Source organism: Ischnura elegans, chromosome 6 (assembly GCF_921293095.1).
Source record: "Ischnura elegans chromosome 6, ioIscEleg1.1, whole genome shotgun sequence".
Taxonomy (NCBI): domain Eukaryota; kingdom Metazoa; phylum Arthropoda; class Insecta; order Odonata; family Coenagrionidae; genus Ischnura; species Ischnura elegans.
In genome coordinates, this window is record NC_060251.1 from 30,269,551 (window position 1) to 30,289,229 (window position 19,679).

At 41.2% G+C, this 19,679-nt stretch overlaps 2 protein-coding genes across 4 annotated transcripts; one reads left to right on the forward strand and one right to left on the reverse strand.

Annotated features, from left to right (window-relative positions):
* Nucleotides 1–870: 870 nt before the first annotated feature.
* LOC124161322 (proline-rich extensin-like protein EPR1) lies at nucleotides 871–4,599 on the forward strand. Its single transcript, XM_046537634.1, has one exon. The coding sequence runs from the start codon at nucleotides 871–873 to the stop codon at nucleotides 4,597–4,599; it is 3,729 nt and encodes a 1,242-aa protein (XP_046393590.1).
* A 1,261-nt stretch (nucleotides 4,600–5,860) lies between these two features.
* Nucleotides 5,861–18,665, reverse strand: LOC124160293. 3 transcript variants are annotated; one of them, XM_046536124.1, is made up of 8 exons: nucleotides 18,516–18,665; nucleotides 16,287–16,389; nucleotides 15,637–15,721; nucleotides 12,606–12,723; nucleotides 9,194–9,259; nucleotides 8,563–8,586; nucleotides 6,904–7,161; nucleotides 5,861–6,343 (listed from the first exon to the last, which is right to left on the reverse strand). In XM_046536124.1, the coding sequence occupies exons 1-8, from the start codon at nucleotides 18,543–18,545 to the stop codon at nucleotides 6,188–6,190; spliced, it is 840 nt and encodes a 279-aa protein (XP_046392080.1). In that variant the 5' UTR covers nucleotides 18,546–18,665; the 3' UTR covers nucleotides 5,861–6,187. The 3 variants fall into 3 exon arrangements, with proteins under 3 accessions (XP_046392080.1, XP_046392081.1, XP_046392082.1); XM_046536125.1 differs by lacking the exon at nucleotides 12,606–12,723 and adding an exon at nucleotides 14,202–14,319; XM_046536126.1 differs by lacking the exons at nucleotides 12,606–12,723; nucleotides 15,637–15,721; nucleotides 16,287–16,389; nucleotides 18,516–18,665 and adding an exon at nucleotides 14,202–14,671.
* Nucleotides 18,666–19,679: the final 1,014 nt, after the last annotated feature.

The window sequence follows — 19,679 nt, forward strand, 5'->3', positions numbered from 1 at the left end:
GGGTAATATTCGTCTTGCCTCGGCATTAGTTATTTTGGTGCATTTTCATTATTGGATTACTTGCCTTTGATTTTAACCGTTAAAGTCTAAATCTACATGCTACCCCGTAAGCCGACTATGAATGCGTGTGGCGGGGCTGTTAGGACACCAGCAGTTAACATATAAATAATAAATGCTTCAACGAAGTTATTAAAGTCCTTTATTGTTCGGGGGAAAAGCGAATTACTATTCCTATGCTTTCGTTAGGTTTGTCCATTAATTATTATTATTATTATGGTATTATTCTACCGATTGAGGTGGTTTCCATGGAGTACTGAAAAGTGATTTGGGAGCCTCCCTTTCCTTCCAGCGCTGCCTTCTTCAATTCGCTATAAGGGCAACTCGCTTTCAATCTATCTAAAAATCCTATTATTTACCTTCCCCTTCCTCGTTTCCCTAACATTCTACCCTCTAACACCATTTTCAACATCCCCTCACCGCTAAGTATTCGCTCCATCCATACATTCTGTCTCCTCCGTACCTCATCTAAAAGCTGACTCTCCTCGCCAACCATATCCAGCACTTTGTCGTTCCTTTCCCTCTCCGTCCACTTCACCTTCTCCACACCCACATCTCGAATGCCTCCAATCTTCTCTCGTCTTCTTTCCTCAATGTCCACGTTTGTCCGTTAATATTGGATGCTAAAAAGTTGTTTCAATTCCCGAAAGCATTTTTCGTTTCTTAACTATGTATTCCGTTTTTTAGGAGGGGAAGAGATTTTCGTGGACAAGTCATGTTCCGGCGGCCGTAATTTGTTTCCTGGCCGTCGGCAGCCTTCCCGTTGGGGCGTTCTTCTACTTCCCGCCTCCGATCATCTACAACCACTTCAGGATGACCACCACAACCACCACCACGGAGCCGCCCCCGCCTCCGCCTCCGATGACATACCCTCCGCCACCCTCGCACTACGGTGGTGGTTACTTCTTCCACGGGGACTACTCGCACGGCGGCCCTTGGGAGGGCGAGGAGGTTTGGGCCGATCCACACCAAGGATATCCTACAAAACCTCCACCAACTACCACCACCACGACTACAACCACAACTCCAGCTCCGACCCCACCCCCTACAACACCTCCTCCGCACTACCCGATCAATCCAAGGGTAAGGCCTTACTACGCTTACAACCACAAGGGATACGGTCATCACTCCTCCGCCTACGACCCGTGGGACGACGAAGTGGTCTACGAGGAGGAGCACGAGGGTTATCCGACCGAGGCGCCTCCCACGACGACGACCCCTGCACCAACTGAGCCACCTCCCCCGCCAACAACCCCACCTCCTCCCACGACCCCGCCCCCACATTATCCCATCGGCAAGTACTCCTACTCTGGGACCAGGTACAGCCCGTACGCATCCTACCACAAGGGGTACGGACCCCCTTCAACTCCTCCACCTACAACGACGACCCCCAAGCCTCCTCCACCACTTCCACCTACAACGCCTCCGCCTCCTCCACCACCCAAGTACTTCCACCGTCCAGGACCTTCGTACGGTGGCTACAGATACCCTCCTCCACCAAGGCCCCCTCCGTTCAGACCCGGTCGTCCTTACGGTGCCAAGCCTTCCTATCGCCCGCACGGCCATCGTGGTTACGGTCCACCCAGCAGACCTAGACCCCCGATGAGGTATCATCCTTACAGTCCAAACAGCAAGCCGCCGATGGGGCCGAAGCCGACATTGAAACCAGTGCCTCTGCCGCCGTGGTTGGCTCCGGATAGGAAACCGAAGCAAATGTCGGAAGACCAGGACGTCGGAAGACCCCCACCCCAGCAGGAGGGATACGAGTCCAATCCATCCGATGGTGACGGGTACGAGGATTACAGTGGAAAAGAAGAGTACCCTGACACTCCGGCCACGCAGTCCCCCGCTCCTGCGAATCCACCTTCCGATGGACCACCAGCGGGTTATTCCCAGCAAAGTTGGCCAGCTCAAGGTTATGGACCGCCTATTCCAAACGCTCCTCCCCCATCCCCACCGGAGACGACCCCTCGACCTGCTCATAATAATCCTCCTTGGCAAACAGGATATAAAGGACCGTACGCCCCTGCTCCTCAAAATCCGTCATATTCCTTAGGGTACAGTTATCCGTCTCCACAGACTCTCCCACCATCAACTCCCTCTACTACAACAGCTCCACCTATTAAAGAACCTCCACCACTCTATCAGAATCAGTACTTACCCTCTAACTACCTTAGTCCTCCTCAAAATGTCCCTATACCCCCGGCAGGGCAACCAGCAACGCCTCAGTCGCATTCTGCCCAACCCATACACACAGCGCCTCAGTCAAACCAGTATTATGTCTCACCGCAGTTCTACTCTCCTCCGCATAATAATTTCAATCAGTATTTGCCTCCGAAGGCAAGTCCTCCTCAACCACCAACGCCACCTCCAACCCTAAGCACTACTCCAAAGCCTCCAACTCCACCTCATAATCAGTACCTACCACCCCAGTTGTATTTCTCCCCCCAGCAGAGCTCTGCAACAACTTTAAAACCTCTCGCGGCACCATCAGACCAATACCTACCACCTCCAGTGCACTATCCGTTGGAATATTCTCAACAGTATAAGCAATCTCAGCTCACAACACCAGCGCCACCGCCCGTGCAGACTTCAACAACCCAAAAACCTCAGCCGCCACCCCAGTTTCAGTATTTACCTCCGCAGCTCTACAATTCTCCAGAAAATCCAACTCCATCCTCTTCTCCTCCGACTACTCAGGCTTCGGCTAAATCCCCTCCCGAGGTTCCCAAACATTATCTCCCTCCTCAATTTTATTGGGTACCCGTGCCCCTCCCGCATCACTCACCAAACGCATCCTATCCACCCTTCCAGTATTTGGCTCCTCAATATTTCCACTCTTATCCTCAAACCCCGTCCCCTTCTCCTGCAGGCACTCCTCCTCCACAAACTACAACTCCCGCTCCTTCGCCATCTCCTAATCCCATTTCGAATCAGTACATTATACCACCATCTGCCACACTTCCACATAATCTGTCTTCTTCCCTTTCTCCTTGGTCACAGTATTTGCCTCCAGCACCATTTTACGTGCCTCCTCAAGCCCCAGCTTCAAAGCAAAGTGTGATTCAATTCATTCCCCCATCGAATCAGTACCTGCCACCACCTCCCACATATACTCCAAAGCCAACACCCCCCGCTCCCACTCCGGCACCGAATCAGTACTTGCCTCCTCAGTTTAGTGGTCCCCAAAAATCAGTGTCTACCACGACATCTCCTCCACCCAAACCATCCGCTCCTCCCCCTCCACCAGCACCAAATCAGTACTTGCCTCCGCCACCGAATCAATATATCCCGCCACAGCCTTCGCCATCACGGCCACCTTCTTTGAATACCCCTCCCTCAACCCAGTATTCACCTCCCGAATTGTATAGGTCCCCGCAATCACCTGCACCTCCTCCAAGTGTATCGAATTCTCCACCTCAGCAAAACCAGTACTTGCCCCCGCAGTTTTACAGCCCTACGCAGGCACCGCCTCCATCGACGCCTCCTTCTACGTCTCCTCCGCCACCTAATACGGATAAACCCATAGAGACATCGATTCAGTACCTGCCCCCTCAGTCATACGATTTTTCGCAGTACATCCCACCTCAGGATACATTCGCGAGAGGAAATCCTTCGGACTCCGCCCACTTGCAGTCTTCCTCCGCTCCCGGTTCCGACGATGTTGGCCCGCCACAAACGGGCAGCGGGAACGTCTTTCCTCCCTCGGACTCATCCTCAGAATCGCTGCAAGATCCGTCGGTTGAATTCAGGCCCCCACTCGAGCACCTCACCTACGATGTAGCACTCAAGTTGCAGGAAAAGAAAAGCAACGAAAGACCCAACTATAAGGTGCCCAACTTCGAGATAATCAAGAGCCAGGAGTACGAGATTCGGATCACGACCGAGCAATACCCACCCTGGCGGAGTCAGTCTTACTTGCCCCCGGTGACTGGGAAAGATTCAGAAGAAAAGTCTTCCGAAAGTGGAAGCACCGGCGCTTCGCCTCCAACGCCTGGTGCGGATGACCCTGGGTCGGTGGTACAACAACCGAACGAAAGCGAGGGGGCATCAGACAGGGATCAGAATCAGTATCTGCCTCCGGATTCTGCTGAGAAGGTCGAGGCAGTTGAGGCTACAACGAAGCCTCTCGCTCCCCCTAAAGTTACGAAAGGGAATTATAGAGGTCGGGGTAGTGCCATTTCCTTAACTCCCCCACCGCAAGGTCAACTGGAGAGTGACATCCCCAGCGTGGTTACAAGCAAACCCCCTGATCTACCGCCGCTCCGACCCGTCCCTCCCCTCCTGAGCTACGTCAAAGAAATCAAGAGTTCGATTCCGCTCCCCGACAGGGTGAACCCAGAAGACGCTGAAGGAGTCGAAGGAGAGAGGGTTAGGAACTTGAGGGACAACCCTTCGTATCCCGGGCTGGAGAGAGGGGGCATCAAGGGATTGTCACCCGTAGGTATCCAATACATCAGCGCGGCTGCTGAAGCATTCAAGAGATTGGCGCAACACAATCAAGTCGAAGATGCTGACGAAGGAAATGATGATAAAAATTAAGCAATCACCCCGATGGACGATCCAATGATCCATATACAGGGCAATGATGATATGTTAACCGATTTCTATTAGGAAAACGATTATGTAGAGCCAATGGCTAAATTATAGTCATTATGATACAAATATGACGCTTGCAGTTTTTTCATTTCTGATCCTCAATGATGCTTACCTTTCATCAAATCACCTGATCGTGTTTCTAGTCTGGAAATAACTATCTTAAATGAGTGGACATACGTTTAGGTGAGCCATTGCCAACACATAAGCCAACAAATATTACTGATTCATATATATTCTTGGAGACTACAGTTTTATTGTCCACCGATAATTTTCATGTTTTACGAAAACCTTACTAAGTATATAAAATGCATGAGTCATTATTACAGCTTTATTGGCGAAAATCATTTTGAAAGAAGAAGACTTTTGTATCGAAGCTGCTATCCCTGCATTTCGAAAAGTACATGACTTGATTTTCCATGGATGAAATACAATGAGGATGAATCACAAAATGGAATGTATGGCATACAAAACAGTTTTTGCTTGGCGTTTTATTTGAAAGACCATTGAAACGATGGAACATGAATTATTTAAGGGGATGAAAATACTGTATAGAAACTTCTTTTGAATGTTTGAATATTTTTAGACGAGTGTGCATCTAGTCACAGCAGTTTTGTGCTGAAAATGTAAAGTATAAATCTATTTTTTAAGATGCCAGTAATCGAATATTTGGTTGATGTTTATTAAATTTAGTGGATTTCTAAATGTAAAAATGTATCGGTTTCTGTTTCACTTGTCAAATAAAACCTTTTTCACTTTTATTTTCATTTTTTCAGCCTCGGAAGTATTTATAGCCTACCAGAAGCATTTCGGCGTGTTTTACTGTTTTTATAAAAATGATTTACTAGTTAATTAATAAAATTTTTGCAATTTTTTACCTTTAGTTTTTTTCTGAAAATATCAAAGCACTAATATGCTTAGTTTGTAAAACCTTATATTATATTTATTTTGAACGACTCGTCTTTCCATCATTTTATATAGTATTTAAGTATATCTGGAGTAATTCAGGCCCTTAACTATCAAAAAGCTAATTTTTCATTGCTTTCTTTCTTGAAGGGATCAGGACAGCCGTTATCATCAAAGTTAATACTAAGAAATAATAAAAAGTAACGATTTGGATAACAATAAAATTTTATTGTAAGCAACAGAAATTCAAAACGTACAATGAGGTTCAACAATAACAACAACAACAATAAAAATGTAAAAATAACAATGAAATAAAAAAGTTTATTTAGAAAATAAAAAATAAAAAATTACAGTCCGTTGAAAGCAATTGAAAACAACCGTAGGTATAAAAATTAATTCCAAATATCCAAGCATTATTTTCTATACTCTTGTCTTCTTTCGAGAAACTTCATGCGTGACTAAGATATTCATCTGTTAACTTGATTTTCCCTAACGACCCAATGGTTGTATTCAGATGTTTAATATCGACTTGATTGCAACGGCGTCTTCAACTCCGACGGTGATGGCAATATTTCCGTTGGCTGCAATTACAATTTTCGATTGAACCCTTTGCTATCAATTAATTAGTTTAGTTCACCGGCTGCAGGACGTATGTCTTCCCCGTGACTTCGTCAATGACGCGACCTGTGGCCAAATCGAACATCAGCTTTGGTGATGAGGCTTGCACCTCTGGCTCAGCAACTGCAGCACCGGTAGGATGCCTTTTCACGAGTCTTGCCACGTCCTGTGGAGAACAATTCAAAATAAAGTTATAACCTTTCGCGGTCCGAATAAATAATTATCTACCCTTAGTATCACATTTTTTAAAACTATTTTTATTTCACCGTCTTCTCCACAGCCAAATTACGAACGCTAGCACTATTACTTTAAAGCACCTCATCTTTAAAGCTTTTTTCTGTCTCTTTTGTTCAGATTTGACTGCATTTAATTCAAGAGTAACTTGACACTGTAATCCTGTGCAATATGTATGACGAGGGGTTAAATGGCAGATGGGACTTTCTGGACCCAATCTCCTCCAATAAAGGCGCATTATTATAATATTTTTTTCTCAGAATTTCTGCTGGTTTTAGGCCAAGTGCGGATTACACCAAGCTCTCTCGTCTTTTCATTCTGATTTTTTTTAAATTTTGACAAATAGTCAAGTATTTAAAATTGCTTATTTTCGTATCGTAAGGAACAACTTTTTCGGTGATCCGATAATTTTGAGTCCGTTATGCATTTTATAATTATTATAAAATGTATTAAGGATTAAAAAATGTATTATTATAATTATTAAAGACGCACCTGTGAGAATACTCGAGCACTCTCAGCGGCGATGGCTTCCGCTTCGTCGCTGTATTCAGTCGTTTCGGGTTCCAAGTGTCTCTTGGCGGTCACCTTGAAGGTTGGAGCCTGTGGGTAATAGGCCAAGGGTTCGCTAGGCCTAATAGCTGACTGTACTGCCGGTGCCTTCTTGTAAACGGAGACCTGCTCGCTTGGTTTGGCGGCTGTGTTGTAGCTTGGACCAGAGTTGTAAGCGGGTACTGGTTCGCTGTGGTGTCCCTGAAAAGATATCGTTGAATTGGATGTAGATTAATACTTATAGGAAATCTCTTAATACTGAATGTCTGAATTAATTTTTATTAAGGAAGCAAATCATGAAACCATTTAGAAGAATATTACATGCATGGATAGTTGTAGGATGACAGTATAAGCGTCTAAACTCCGAAATTAAATTTGCATGGGCTTGTGTGATGCTGAACTAGCCTCTGACGTAAGGGAAATAAATGCATTTTGAAAAAGCCATCCTCCATTGCTAAACTTCAACACTGTCGTTGAAACAATGCCCAATTCTCAAGTTACATGAACATGACGCAAGAAAACGTGGAAACTGATTTCATATTGAACAAGGGTAGGCACTTAAAATTTACCATTCACCATGTTAGATCGTTTAAAAATTTGAAATAGTGTGTTAGTGTCTTCATTTTCCACGCTTTACCAGACCTATAATCACATACGCTACGGAAGTACTGATAAAGAAGGTAATCACTGATTGAACTATGGCACTGAATGAAAACGATTTCTCTTCCCATAAAAAATAATTTATAATTATATGAAATGCTTTTAAATGCTTGGATGCTGTTTCTCAACCATTTGGCATGAATGTCATCAGCTGTGGAGTCGACGAAAATAGTTTCACCGTACAAGTGACCCTTAGGCCCATAGGTTTATCTCTTAGGTTTGCGTATTTGACCACTTGTACATCACCTGGCTGGGTTTTCTCTTCTTCTTATTGCCAACGTGCTAACTTTTGCTCTCACGACTGATTTAAGAAAGTGATCACTCCGGCCATTCAGTAGTTGAAATCACTACGATGGCGCTTTCTCACACGATCTCTTGGAAACATTTGCTTCCTCATCGATAAAAAAAGTGAATATAGACTAGTTCTACTTATGCTGGAAACTATTTGCAAACGCATTCACATTTTAATTTGAGTACGTGCTAGATAAACACAACAAGTGAACTTGCTGGGAGAATTTAGGAAAGCATATTTATTATTAAAAATATTAAAAACAATTCAAGAGTCGAATTCATAAGGTATAGAAGGTACCACTAGTCAGGAAATAAACGGAAAATTTTATTAATTAAATTAAAAAATATTATTGACAATTAAATGAAATTAGTTCTGTCTGCTCACATTGGTCATAAGAAAGAGTCGGCGAAGTTATTGTTTGCATTTAATTGAATGTTTCTCTTAGGTAACTTTGTGTAAATTTTCTATCTATTAGTAGATACTTCAGGAAAGTTAGGGAACAAACAACGAAGGTCTATTATTAGATCATTCTAGACATAAATACGACGAAATTAGAGGAATCACAGCCATATCGGTTTATTTAAGCTAAATTCATACTTATGGCTCGGAAACCAATGTAAATTAAGCATTAATATTAATGAAGTACTTACATCACTTTCATCGTCAGCGCCCTCCTGAAAAATAAAATTTTTAATTAGTACCAGTAACAATCTGATAAACTAAAATTGCATGATGCTTTATTTCGACTTTAATCATTATTTTGGTTGGTGAAGTTTTCTATGTAGTAAGACATCGCAGAATTTTTCTAAATTGGGTTTTAAGTCAAATTTATGTTAAAGAGAAACATATTCCTCTTTATAATATTATAAAAATCAGCATAAATATGATAATGATATATAATGATAACTTTATCAGCAAGGAAATTTTTCAGGTAATCATATTTAAAACTATGCGTTGTAGCGATGGGAAGGATTAGGCGTTGCTGCTTCCAAAGCAATTTAAATTAAGGAAGAATTTACGAAGTAAGGTCCTCTATGCATCGCAATCACCACATTAATTGAAATTTTCTTTTACTTGCTGGCATGATAACTACTGCAAACTTGATCATTTTTTTATCGAACGTAAAATGAATTGATATCATTAACAAAAATTATGTTTCTGTCCTAGAATAGTCTCAACAGGTAAAAATTTCGTAAGAAAGTAGGATATTACGTATTTCGGTTTAAATTCATCATGGTTGTTTTCCATTTCATAAGAATGTAATGATGCAGGAATACTCACATGTCCTCCGTGGTTGTAGTCATAGTAATGCTCTCCATACCCTCCGTGCTTATCTCCCCAGCGGACCTGAAATGCATTGAGAAATATATATGTGAATTCTCCGATAGCATGTAAATATATACTCCATACTTCAAAAATACAAAATGGGTAGAGTATATTATTTTCACAATACGGAAATGGAGTCGTAATAAGTTACAATATAATAAAGCATTTTGCTTTCATAATCATTGATACGTTAAATAAACTCCATGCTTGCGTATTGGCAATATATTTTCAATATTTTATTAGATATTGAACTGAAAAAACTCTCTTTAGCTTTCTTAAACATTCCTATTTTAATTTTAAGATTAACAATAATATTTGCTTTCCGACTTCACATATTTTAGGGCTACCAAATAAAAATTTGATTGTTGGTGACATTTTTCCGCTTAAGGCGTGGTTTAAATTCATTGCAAAGTCATTGAAGTAAAATCAAAACGAATAGTGTATGAAAATTATATCTTGAACTCAAAAGTATAGCGGCACAAGCATACGTAAATTGAATGAAATTGTAGATAAATTATTTTCAAAAATAGCAAACATGCAGAAGCCGTTGTATACAGGCAAATGTTAATAATATTTAAGTCAAATTTCTCATGCAGAGCTTGTTTAGCATTTATTAGCATTAGGAGACCATTGGCTACCGGATGGGCGAATCCCAGACAGCTTTTAAAGTTTTACTGCAAAGCAGACAGAGATGGAGATGATGAAGCATACCAAGCTTAGAAACTTGAATTTGAGAAGCATTGAAGAAAGCATTTTATAAATACGAAGGCTGGTTATATTTAACTACTTTAATTTTCATGCCAAAATGTCTTTTGCTTTGCTTTCAGCACATATAGTGTTCCTCACAATTTACCAAAGCTTTTCTTTGGCATTCATATTTCAGCGTATGAATGTATTCTATCCAAACTTGCTGTTGTGGTGCTATGAAGCTTGAACATATCTTGCATTGAGAATACTAAATTTGTGGGGTCGATAGCCTTTATGATAATTGAGTACTACTTTGAAATTTTACTGTTATTTGAAGGAAATCAAGAAGCTATCAAGAAGTAACTCAAGAAGAAACTCAAGAAGGTACTTTTGTCAAGCAACATTTTTTACACTGTGGATAAAGTGGTGAAGCTTAATGTTTTTAGTTTTAAATGGGTTGAATGGAAAAAATTAAAGTTCTGTGCGTGGGAAATGTGGCTTCCACCAACAGGTGATACTCTGCCTCCAAATAAAACGGTAGTTAGCGAAAAGCTGTTTGAGAAAAAGAAAATTTGGCCTTGAGGAGAAATATAGGTAGACGCTGGGTTTATGTCCAGTATTGTGCATAATCATTATTTTGTATAAAATATGAAAACAATAATAATTATGCTACGCATAGGCAGTGGAGTATTTATTTCAGGTCTTTAACTGATCTCCTTAATCACATTTTAATAATATTGTCTACGTTTGTTTTATCAATTTTTCACGTATTTTTAATCTATGGTCTCATTTATTTTTCTATTTTTATTAATTCCTTCAATGGAATATACTTCGTAATTAGAGCGAGCATGCTTTGTAAATGAAATAATAAATTTGCTAAAATATGGAGTGATGGTACTTACTACCTGTCCTTGTTTTCACGAAATATTTTATTGAATCTGTGTGCAGGAATGTTTACTAAAACTTTGGCTAACTAGGGGAAATAAACAAGTCACGTCACTTGCCTAGAAAATATGAGAATTACATAAAAACCTTTTGTTAGAGAACATTTCCTTTCTGAGAGTTTTTTTTCGTGCTTTCCGCTTCTGCTGGGGCGTGCTTCAGTCTGTAAGTGGAGCGGACGTTTTCAACAAGCATTTGCGCCTGAGAAACTCATCTATTCTCTGAGGAAGTTGGCCTCTCGTGTAAAATCCGTTTTTTTTCCTTCAATGCCTGTGACTCTCGTCAAAAAAAATGCCCTCCTTAGACTCGATTCTTACGTTTCCGCTCCACTACTTGCACACGCCACGGCAGAAATATAGCGAGCTCAAATAGCGGAATGATGGCTTTAAACTTTTTTCTTGTGCCAATTTTAGTTCATTATGATTTGCACCATACTTTTATGACAGCCGTCTAGTTGCGTAAAATATAAGACCGAGAGAAGGGCCCAGAGTTTATTGACTTGTTACAGGATAACTACGAGCTGAGGGAATCGGTTCCAACAATTCTAAGTGTATTTGAATTCAGCGAATTTGATAGTTTAGTCCTGAGTGGATGAATGAATACAGTAGGGGATTTTTCCACCCTCTAAGACGAGAAAAATAAGCCGATTAACGTTCAGTACAAGCAAAGCAGCTCTTTCATGGGCCTTATTAGTTCCTCTTACTTCGGATATATGATACACCCCACCCAACATTGAAACAGCGATGACGTGCACGAGGGTTCTACTATAAGGGGCGGCTCTAGTGTGCCCTGCGTCCACTGTCCTTGTTCGTTGATACAAATCTCAATACAATGTGGCCACCCCTAAAATACCTCGGTAATGAGCATGACATAACTGATTACTTTCTTCCTCTTACCAAGGAGTATTTCCAATTTCCTGCCGACACGAAAAATTAAGAGAGATATTTACCCGGACGGATGTGTACGGGAATTCGTTTTTCCTTCGTACAATAAAGGACTTCGACAAATGCTAGGCGATACTTTGTTAGAGCATATCTTTTTTATTTGTCCTAGCACCCCCCGCCAAACGCCGGTGGCTTGCGGGGTATCACGTAGATGTAGATGCCACAAGAATAGGGGTAGAAAAACAGATTCTTTTTTCGTCGTCTCAATGACAATTGCTATTAATATTACATTTTAACCAAGATTCAAACGACATAATCGTTCAAGTCATCTTCTTTATGCATTTTCCTCTAGCGGGGTAGTAGACGTAGATGTCTACAGGGTGGAGAAATATTGTGCCACGAAATATTAATCCTGGATAGCTAATGCCAGTAGGAAATAAATTACTAATGATGCTTTGGTCGAAAATGCGTAATTTTTAAACTACAGAAACATTTACCCAAGCGATCCCATTGGCTGCGAGTTTGCCCCGCTGCCGGAGGCCTTTGATAAGTCGCGATCTCCGGTAAGCGAAGCATCTTAAGTCGTGAATTGTCCAGAGCATCCGGAAACAGGGCAAACTCGCTGCCAATCGGACCGCTTGGCTCAAAGTTTACGTAGTTCATAAATGGCGCGTTTTCGACCGAAACATTATCAATAATTTTGGTTCATACTGGCATCAGCTATCCAGGATTAACATTTAGTGACACAGTTTTTCCCTATACTGTATGTACGGGTCTCTCAATGTACTGTGACCTCTCCTAGAATGGCCCGGGGGATGAGGATGATGTGATTTCTGTGGCTTTGCTGTCCTTACTTTGGTCTTGAAGAGTCCGTCGTGCGGCGCGGCCTTCTCGTACCTCTCCTGGAAGTGATGCTCGTTGCCTCGTCGGTGGCCGTGCTCGTAGTGGTCGTGCTCCGGCTGGTGAGCGTACCTGGTGTCGGATGACCGAGTTTCATTTGTTTCGTGAATGGTGGGTATTCGTGTCGTGAGACGTATCGGAAGCATTATTCAATGCGGAGAGTTTATTTATTTTGTAGTGTGTGAATCCGTGTTGTGTGTGGTCGAGAGTTATACCAGGAGCGAGGCAGAAACCACAGGAACCAGGAAATGGAGCGACAGCAGGCGTGTTAAAATAGAGGAAGAGAGAAGGGAAGAAAAGAGGAAGAATTGAAATGAGAGGCGGTTAAACATGCGACAGGATCATGCAAACACATACGAAATAAGAAGCAAAGAAATTATAGCAATAGGAATACACCTTGTTATTAGCATGTAAGAATGGCATGCGCAAAGTTTAGGCTGCCTATCACAACTTTTAATCCCCGAATTACAAATTTAATACGACTTATAATATTCTTCATTTCCGGTTACTACTGTGTCGGTTGCTGTGGCAATGGCCTTCAGGACATTTACATGAAGACGGTGGCAGTAGTGCCAGCGAAACTGTTGTAATCGCCTCAGCAACCGACACGGTCGTAACCGCAAATGAAGAACTTCATCGCACACCTCGGAACGACTAATGATAACTTTTATTTAAAAAACCGAAGTACTTTTAAAGAGTATTATGCTCAATATTTACTGATACAATGGAATGTGTTGACGCTGCTTTTGGAAATTTAAAATCACGAATAATTGACATTAAAAATATTATTTTCTAGTCGCACCCCATTCATAAAATCGTATTTTTAGCAAAACTGATGAAAATGATATTTATTTTAAGCGCTTGTTTGAAATTTAATACATTCCAGTAAAATCAAAAAAATCTTAAAGCAGTAGAATTTAAAAAATAATACATAAACATCTTGACGCAAAGTTGTTCTTTTCTAATGTCCAATTTGTGGACGAGTATAAATATACTCCATTTATATTCACGGATTTAAATGTAGATATCATTCACCTGTTTAAATATTTACTGAGCGATCTATATTGGAGTTGCTCCTGCGGTAGATCGCCAATATTTTGTGTTATAGTGTTATAGACTTTCCAATCATTCATATGTTTGGTGAACCATCGGCATACGTCGAAACGTCGAGCTCCATCCTAGCAAAACGCCGACATGCATTATCCAAACCTTAACTCGAAAGTAAACCCGGGAAGAATTCCCCTTAATCATTCACCTGAAGATCCTACAACTGATGAAGGCAGGTCGAGCTCGCGTTCCAAATGTTCTGTAGTCGATTCGCTTGCGGATCGGAAACGGGGCTGTAAGAGGAGCTGGAAGGTATCATGCAGTTTCATAGCCTTGTCAAAAGACAAGGGAAAGCCAGGATTAAACTGAAGGGGGGTTAATGCGGCCCAGAAGTAGCAAGTCCAACCAAGAAGAGAAGATGCGATAGAGATTGAAGAGAGACACGTGTCAGACGTGTCTATTGGGAAGGAGCAATGAATTTCCGGCGGGGGTGAGTGGGGTACCTTCCCAAGCCTTCGGTGTCCGTCTTTCCTCTCGAAGCGTTGCTCCCACTCCTGGGGGTTCTCGCACACGTGACCGAACTCGATCTGATCCGGGCCGTACTTGTGAACGTAGATGTCCCTGCTCCCCGAGGGTGGTGGCGGTGGTGGTTTGAGTGGTAGGAAACGAAGAGAAGGCAGAAACCGGGGCAGTACAAAATACCAGAGAAATGCGGAGGGATGTTGAACTGCTACCAAGGTATGTTCTACGGAAGTATTGTAGGATCCTGTCGTCCTCATAGAAAAATCTTATCCTTCTGTTTGTACATCAAATTATGGTTTAGCTAATTTCGTTGCCCTAATGACGGCGTGGGATTCTTCCATCCCCACCCACCTCGGTGGCGGCGGCGCAAAGTCTTCGTCAAAAAGGTGGTCGCGGGTTCGATTCCCGCATGGATAAGTTGCCCCTATCCAGGGCATGGTTGTTCGTGTACGTTAAAGTTTGAAAACCCGGATGTATAATGCCATATAGAGCTCTATTCGGTGGTATACACAACAAATTTGACAACACATCTAGCGGCCGAATGGTGAATCGTCTATCTTAATCTGTTCGAGGTTACTTCAAACGATGTAGTTTTCTGGAAACTTTGATGATATGCTCGTAAAAGGTCGACCGTGCGATTTTTTTCTAAATAAACTCATTAAATTTCGAATCTTCTCGGTCATCAGACCTACCGAAAGATCTTTCCAATGAATGTGTGTAGAATTGACAAATTAACGAGAATTCTAAAATTTTCCTTGATAGTTTTCCTAGTGATTTTTTCACTTAAAAAAATTGGTGCTTAGGTCAAAATTATTAGCACTCACTGTGAATGTAAGATTCAAGGTTATTTACTGAAGAATATCAACAAATCGAGCATTGCTGTCCCTGAAGTTTTTGGGATAAAACAAAATATCTATAATATTTGTAGGGATTTTTATAATACAGTTAATGTTCTCATGAAGTATTGTTACTAAAGTAGTGAACCATTATCCTCTTTCCAGCTTGTAATGCCTTTAGCTTAACCGGTTGTTAGTTGCAAATAATTACCTCTGTTCGATAGGATATTCATTTCTTTGTACATATAACGTGAATTAATTTAATTATCGCATATATTCCTTGAGTCATGTAATCACCGTAGTGTCTCGTAACCAAAGCTAATTTTACTTTCTCGAGAGTGTGTTATTTTAAAATTTAATTACGAATATTTGTTATTTTACATTTCAGCCGCAGCCTGCCTTGAAGGGATACTTCATAACCAATAAAATTTATTTTTGAATGTTAATAAAAAATTTAAACTTCTTATAAAAATTACCAGCTGATTACATTATCGGCAATGCAAAGCCTAATACATGCCAAAGGTGGGTTCATGACCTGATATGATTTCGTATGGTACTTAGAGGGAATAATTTTACTCACTGGAAGTATTTGCCGTTGGCTCCAATGCTGGCTGCACCGAATGACTCAGAGGCTTTGCTGTCGTCTTCGCTGTTGATTATAGAGGCTGAAAAGAGTTATAATACCAAAACTATGTTATCGAATATACATCAGGCATTATTGCATTGGCTCCAATAATTCTAATTTAATTATCGGATATGATTTAGAAAATGTGGAATTCGTTCTTTAGAAATATTTGGTATCAATACCTTGGTATTCGAACCCATGCATATTTTTAAACTATATATCACGTTACAATATCTTATAGTTACTGTTAATATCTGTAAAAGTCGTGAAAACTGTTTGTTTAATATCATGAATACTATTCGTGATGAAATTTTTAAAACAGCAAGGAGTACTGATTAGCATGGACCAAATAAAAAAGCTGTCCAAATGCTGAATTATTTTCATTTTTTTACCTTATAATTCTTTAAGAGTATTAAAAGATGCAGTAGATTATATCTTGTATACTTTATAGGTTTATTACAGACTGATCTTTAAATTATAACCTAAAAGTCTTACAAGTCCAATAGTTATAAAAGTTGAATGCTTTTATCTTAAATTAAATGCATTCTTTTGGCTCTCTTTGCAATCATGAGAATAAGGTAGACATAGTGCGTCCTAAACCTTACCTTTGCTGTGTATTTGCTTGGGTACCCTTCGCAGGGCGCCATCTGGCACCTTGGAAGCGGCATAGGGATGCGTACAAGCGGCAAAACATAACAAGGCGACGGCCTGCGAACAAATCAGAAACAAAAGTTGGGACCAAATGAGAGGCTGGCAGAACATGATGTCGTCGGTTGAAGTATTGTTCGACGGAGGAGATTATTGGAGGCTATTTTAATTACCATTACTCACCTTTAGCAGGTGATTAATCTAAAAATTATAACTTTTTCACAAAATACGTAAGCATTGGCCAATAATAGATCAGGTAATAGTAATGAAAAATTATTTTGCATTGAAAAGTTTTCTGTAGTGCATATTTCTTTGTTATTGGGGAAAATTCCGGTTTGAATTCTTAAGATAAGATTAATCACCATCACGTATCCTCCAATATCATTTCATTAAGGCTTGAACATTCAATATTTTTGTCAGGATATTATATGTGCATAGTTCGCAAGGGATATTACTTGAACTTGAATTTGCTTGATCAAGGAAAAGTGAATTTTAAGCGATTGAATGTGTTTCCTGCAATATCAGACAATGAAGTACCTTTACTTTCTCTTTGCAACCGTTGCGTCAAAGATCGTAATCACTCCAGAGAATAAACCGTTAGGTAACAGATTCCATTTAACTAAAGCTGTACACCTCTCGTAATCGATTGTTTACGATATTTAGGTGTCATACTTTGCTGGAGATGTTGATGGAGGAAAGAAATTTTTTTAGCAAAGGAAAGGGAATGATAATGGAGTAATCGGAATTACGGAGGAAAAACAGATAGATGAAAGTGGTCAGCATAAAAGACAAGAGGACGTAGTGGCCATGTACGTAACCGATAAGTGTAATTACGAGTTACATGCGCTATTTTGGTAAATTTGCAACGATATATTAAAGACTTCATTTTAAAATTTTAAGCTTAGCAAAATTCGCGGCTGAAAGATGATGTGGATGAAATAGCCTGGATTTCCATGGACTAGCACTAACTATGGCGGGTGAAGAAGTTTGTTTGTCTCTGGGGTATTCTGCAACTCTAATTAACGACTTAAATAGCAGCTACCCTCTCCATGTCCAGATCATAGTCAAGGATGGTCTGAAGATAGTGGTTGGAATGCGATAGAAGCGAAGTCGAACGCGAAGCGATAGAAGCGAATGCGAATCCCGAAGTCTCAGCGCGGTGGTACAAGCAAGAAAAAATTGACTTCAGAGCGGTTACGATGTTGCGAAAGCATTCAGCAGAGTTATTAAGAGCAGTATTTATCATTTTGGGAAATAACGAGCGGAGAGGTGAACTGAATAAGGGTTTATCGGGTTTCCATCCGGGTGAGAGTGTCATTTTCCAGCGTTTTTTGGTTCGACGCGTGGGCACTCGTCGTCAGGGAACGATGCTGGTGCCATTACACTGGCCGGTATTTATACTTGTGTGGCATTGGAGAAAATGACAATCTTACCCAGATGGAATACTGAGAAAACCTTTATCAGTCTATTCGCCAAAAACGTGCCAGATCTTTCTTAAACGGAAAACTTCTTAGGTTTTCAATCCGTTGATATGCCGCCATTTTTTCCAAAGTTTCGTTGGCCGAGTTGACATTCTAAACATTGGAATAATTGGCGTTGATCAATCAGTTAAAACCCCGAGAAGAATTGAGCAACATTATGCGCCGTGAAATCACAAGATATTTCTTTAAAGAAGCAACAGCTTCCCTATTTTGCGTGAAGACGAGGCTATTTAGCTAAATATTTCGGAGAGGGATTACTGGAAGCAATGTCCGCGTGAAGTTTCCTTTGGTGTTTCAAAATGCTTAAATCGTAGTATATCACCAATCTTTGAACGGACGTCATGTCCATTGATATTTTGGTGATATTCAACGAATTAACCCATTATAACCCAATGTTACTTCTAAGCAACATCAAAAATGTATAAATTTGCTACTATATTTAGGAAATATGTAAACTATGCTTTATTTTGTGGTGTAAATTGTAATGACGAAATGTTTAGCTGCCACATACATTATGATTCAGTGAAAATTTTCAAGTTATCAAAAGGAAAAATCTTGAAATTTGATTTCTCCCAGAAACAGCTCTGGGATAGATAGGGTTAAACCGGTGGAAATCCCGAGAAGACTTCACGAAAATAATACACTGTGAAAGAATTACGTCGTAGCTTCCCTTTTCTACTTGTAAAATTACATACGAGGACTCACCTTCGCGACCAGTTCTCTTCCGGCCACCATTTCGGAGAATTCGGCTCACTTCGTGTGTGTGGTGCCAAGTCGCAGATCTGAGCAGCGTTTGATGGGAACTTCACCGTGTGAGATCACCGTATCCACCACGAAAGATCCGCTTGGAAGGGAAGACACAGATCGACTGATGATCTGATCACCCGAGGCGGAGCACTTTTATAGTCGGGCGAGGAGGTTTCTTTGTGTTGTGCGTTCGTCTTGCCGCCACGACCTTACCCCTCCCGCCCCGACCACCATTCCCCCTCCCTCCTCCCGGTCATCTTTGTCTGCAGGGCTTTTTCCCGGGAGCGGCGTCCACTTCCTCTGCCGGTCGTTCCCTGCACCGTCTCCCACGCCGCACAGCGCCCCCTCCGCCGCACCGCAAGCTCCCCTCCAGCGGAGATTAGAACGACTGAAAAGGCCCGGCTGGTCGTGCCATTCGGTCGTTCAAATCTCCGCTCCTCTGGGTCGCCCTATCAAGGGTGACAGCGCATTGCGGTACGAATTTAATTGCCGGAAAAAGTGGCCAGGTTGGTGTGCCGCTCGTTCATCTACTACTGTGGCAAATCGCTCCGTTGGTTTGACGAGATTATCACTGAAACCGGGTTAGTATGTATGAAATCAATGGTTTTTAGAGGTTACTTTACGGAATAGAGGCATCCTAGATTAAAAGTTACCTATTGTATTCCACAGAGCTTAATTAAAGTATACTCTCAGTAAACTTTGTGGAGTACAGCAAAGTTTATGATCCCTGACGTCCAGCAATGTTGTTTGAGTATACCTGCATTGCAGTTTAAAAGTAAGTACTAACTATTTTGTCTTAGCTCCTGGAGACTTCCTCTCGGCGATAACTACGCGGGTTTCCTCAAAAGAACATCGCTGGACCGACGGGAACAATAAAATAAGAGGCATACCTTGCCGAATGGAAAGGCATTGTAAATAGTTTTTCCTATGAGAGTAAAGGATTTAAATAAATTAAAGGTAGTACTCAGTGGTCGAATATCTCCAACGCAAACATTCTTATCTGTTTTTTTTACAAATGGAGCCAAATTTCGCGCCCTAAGACACTAACCTAAGGAGGCGGCATGCGGAATAATATGTCGATGGAGTAAATATATGAAGATGGAGTATTTCGAGACAAATGAG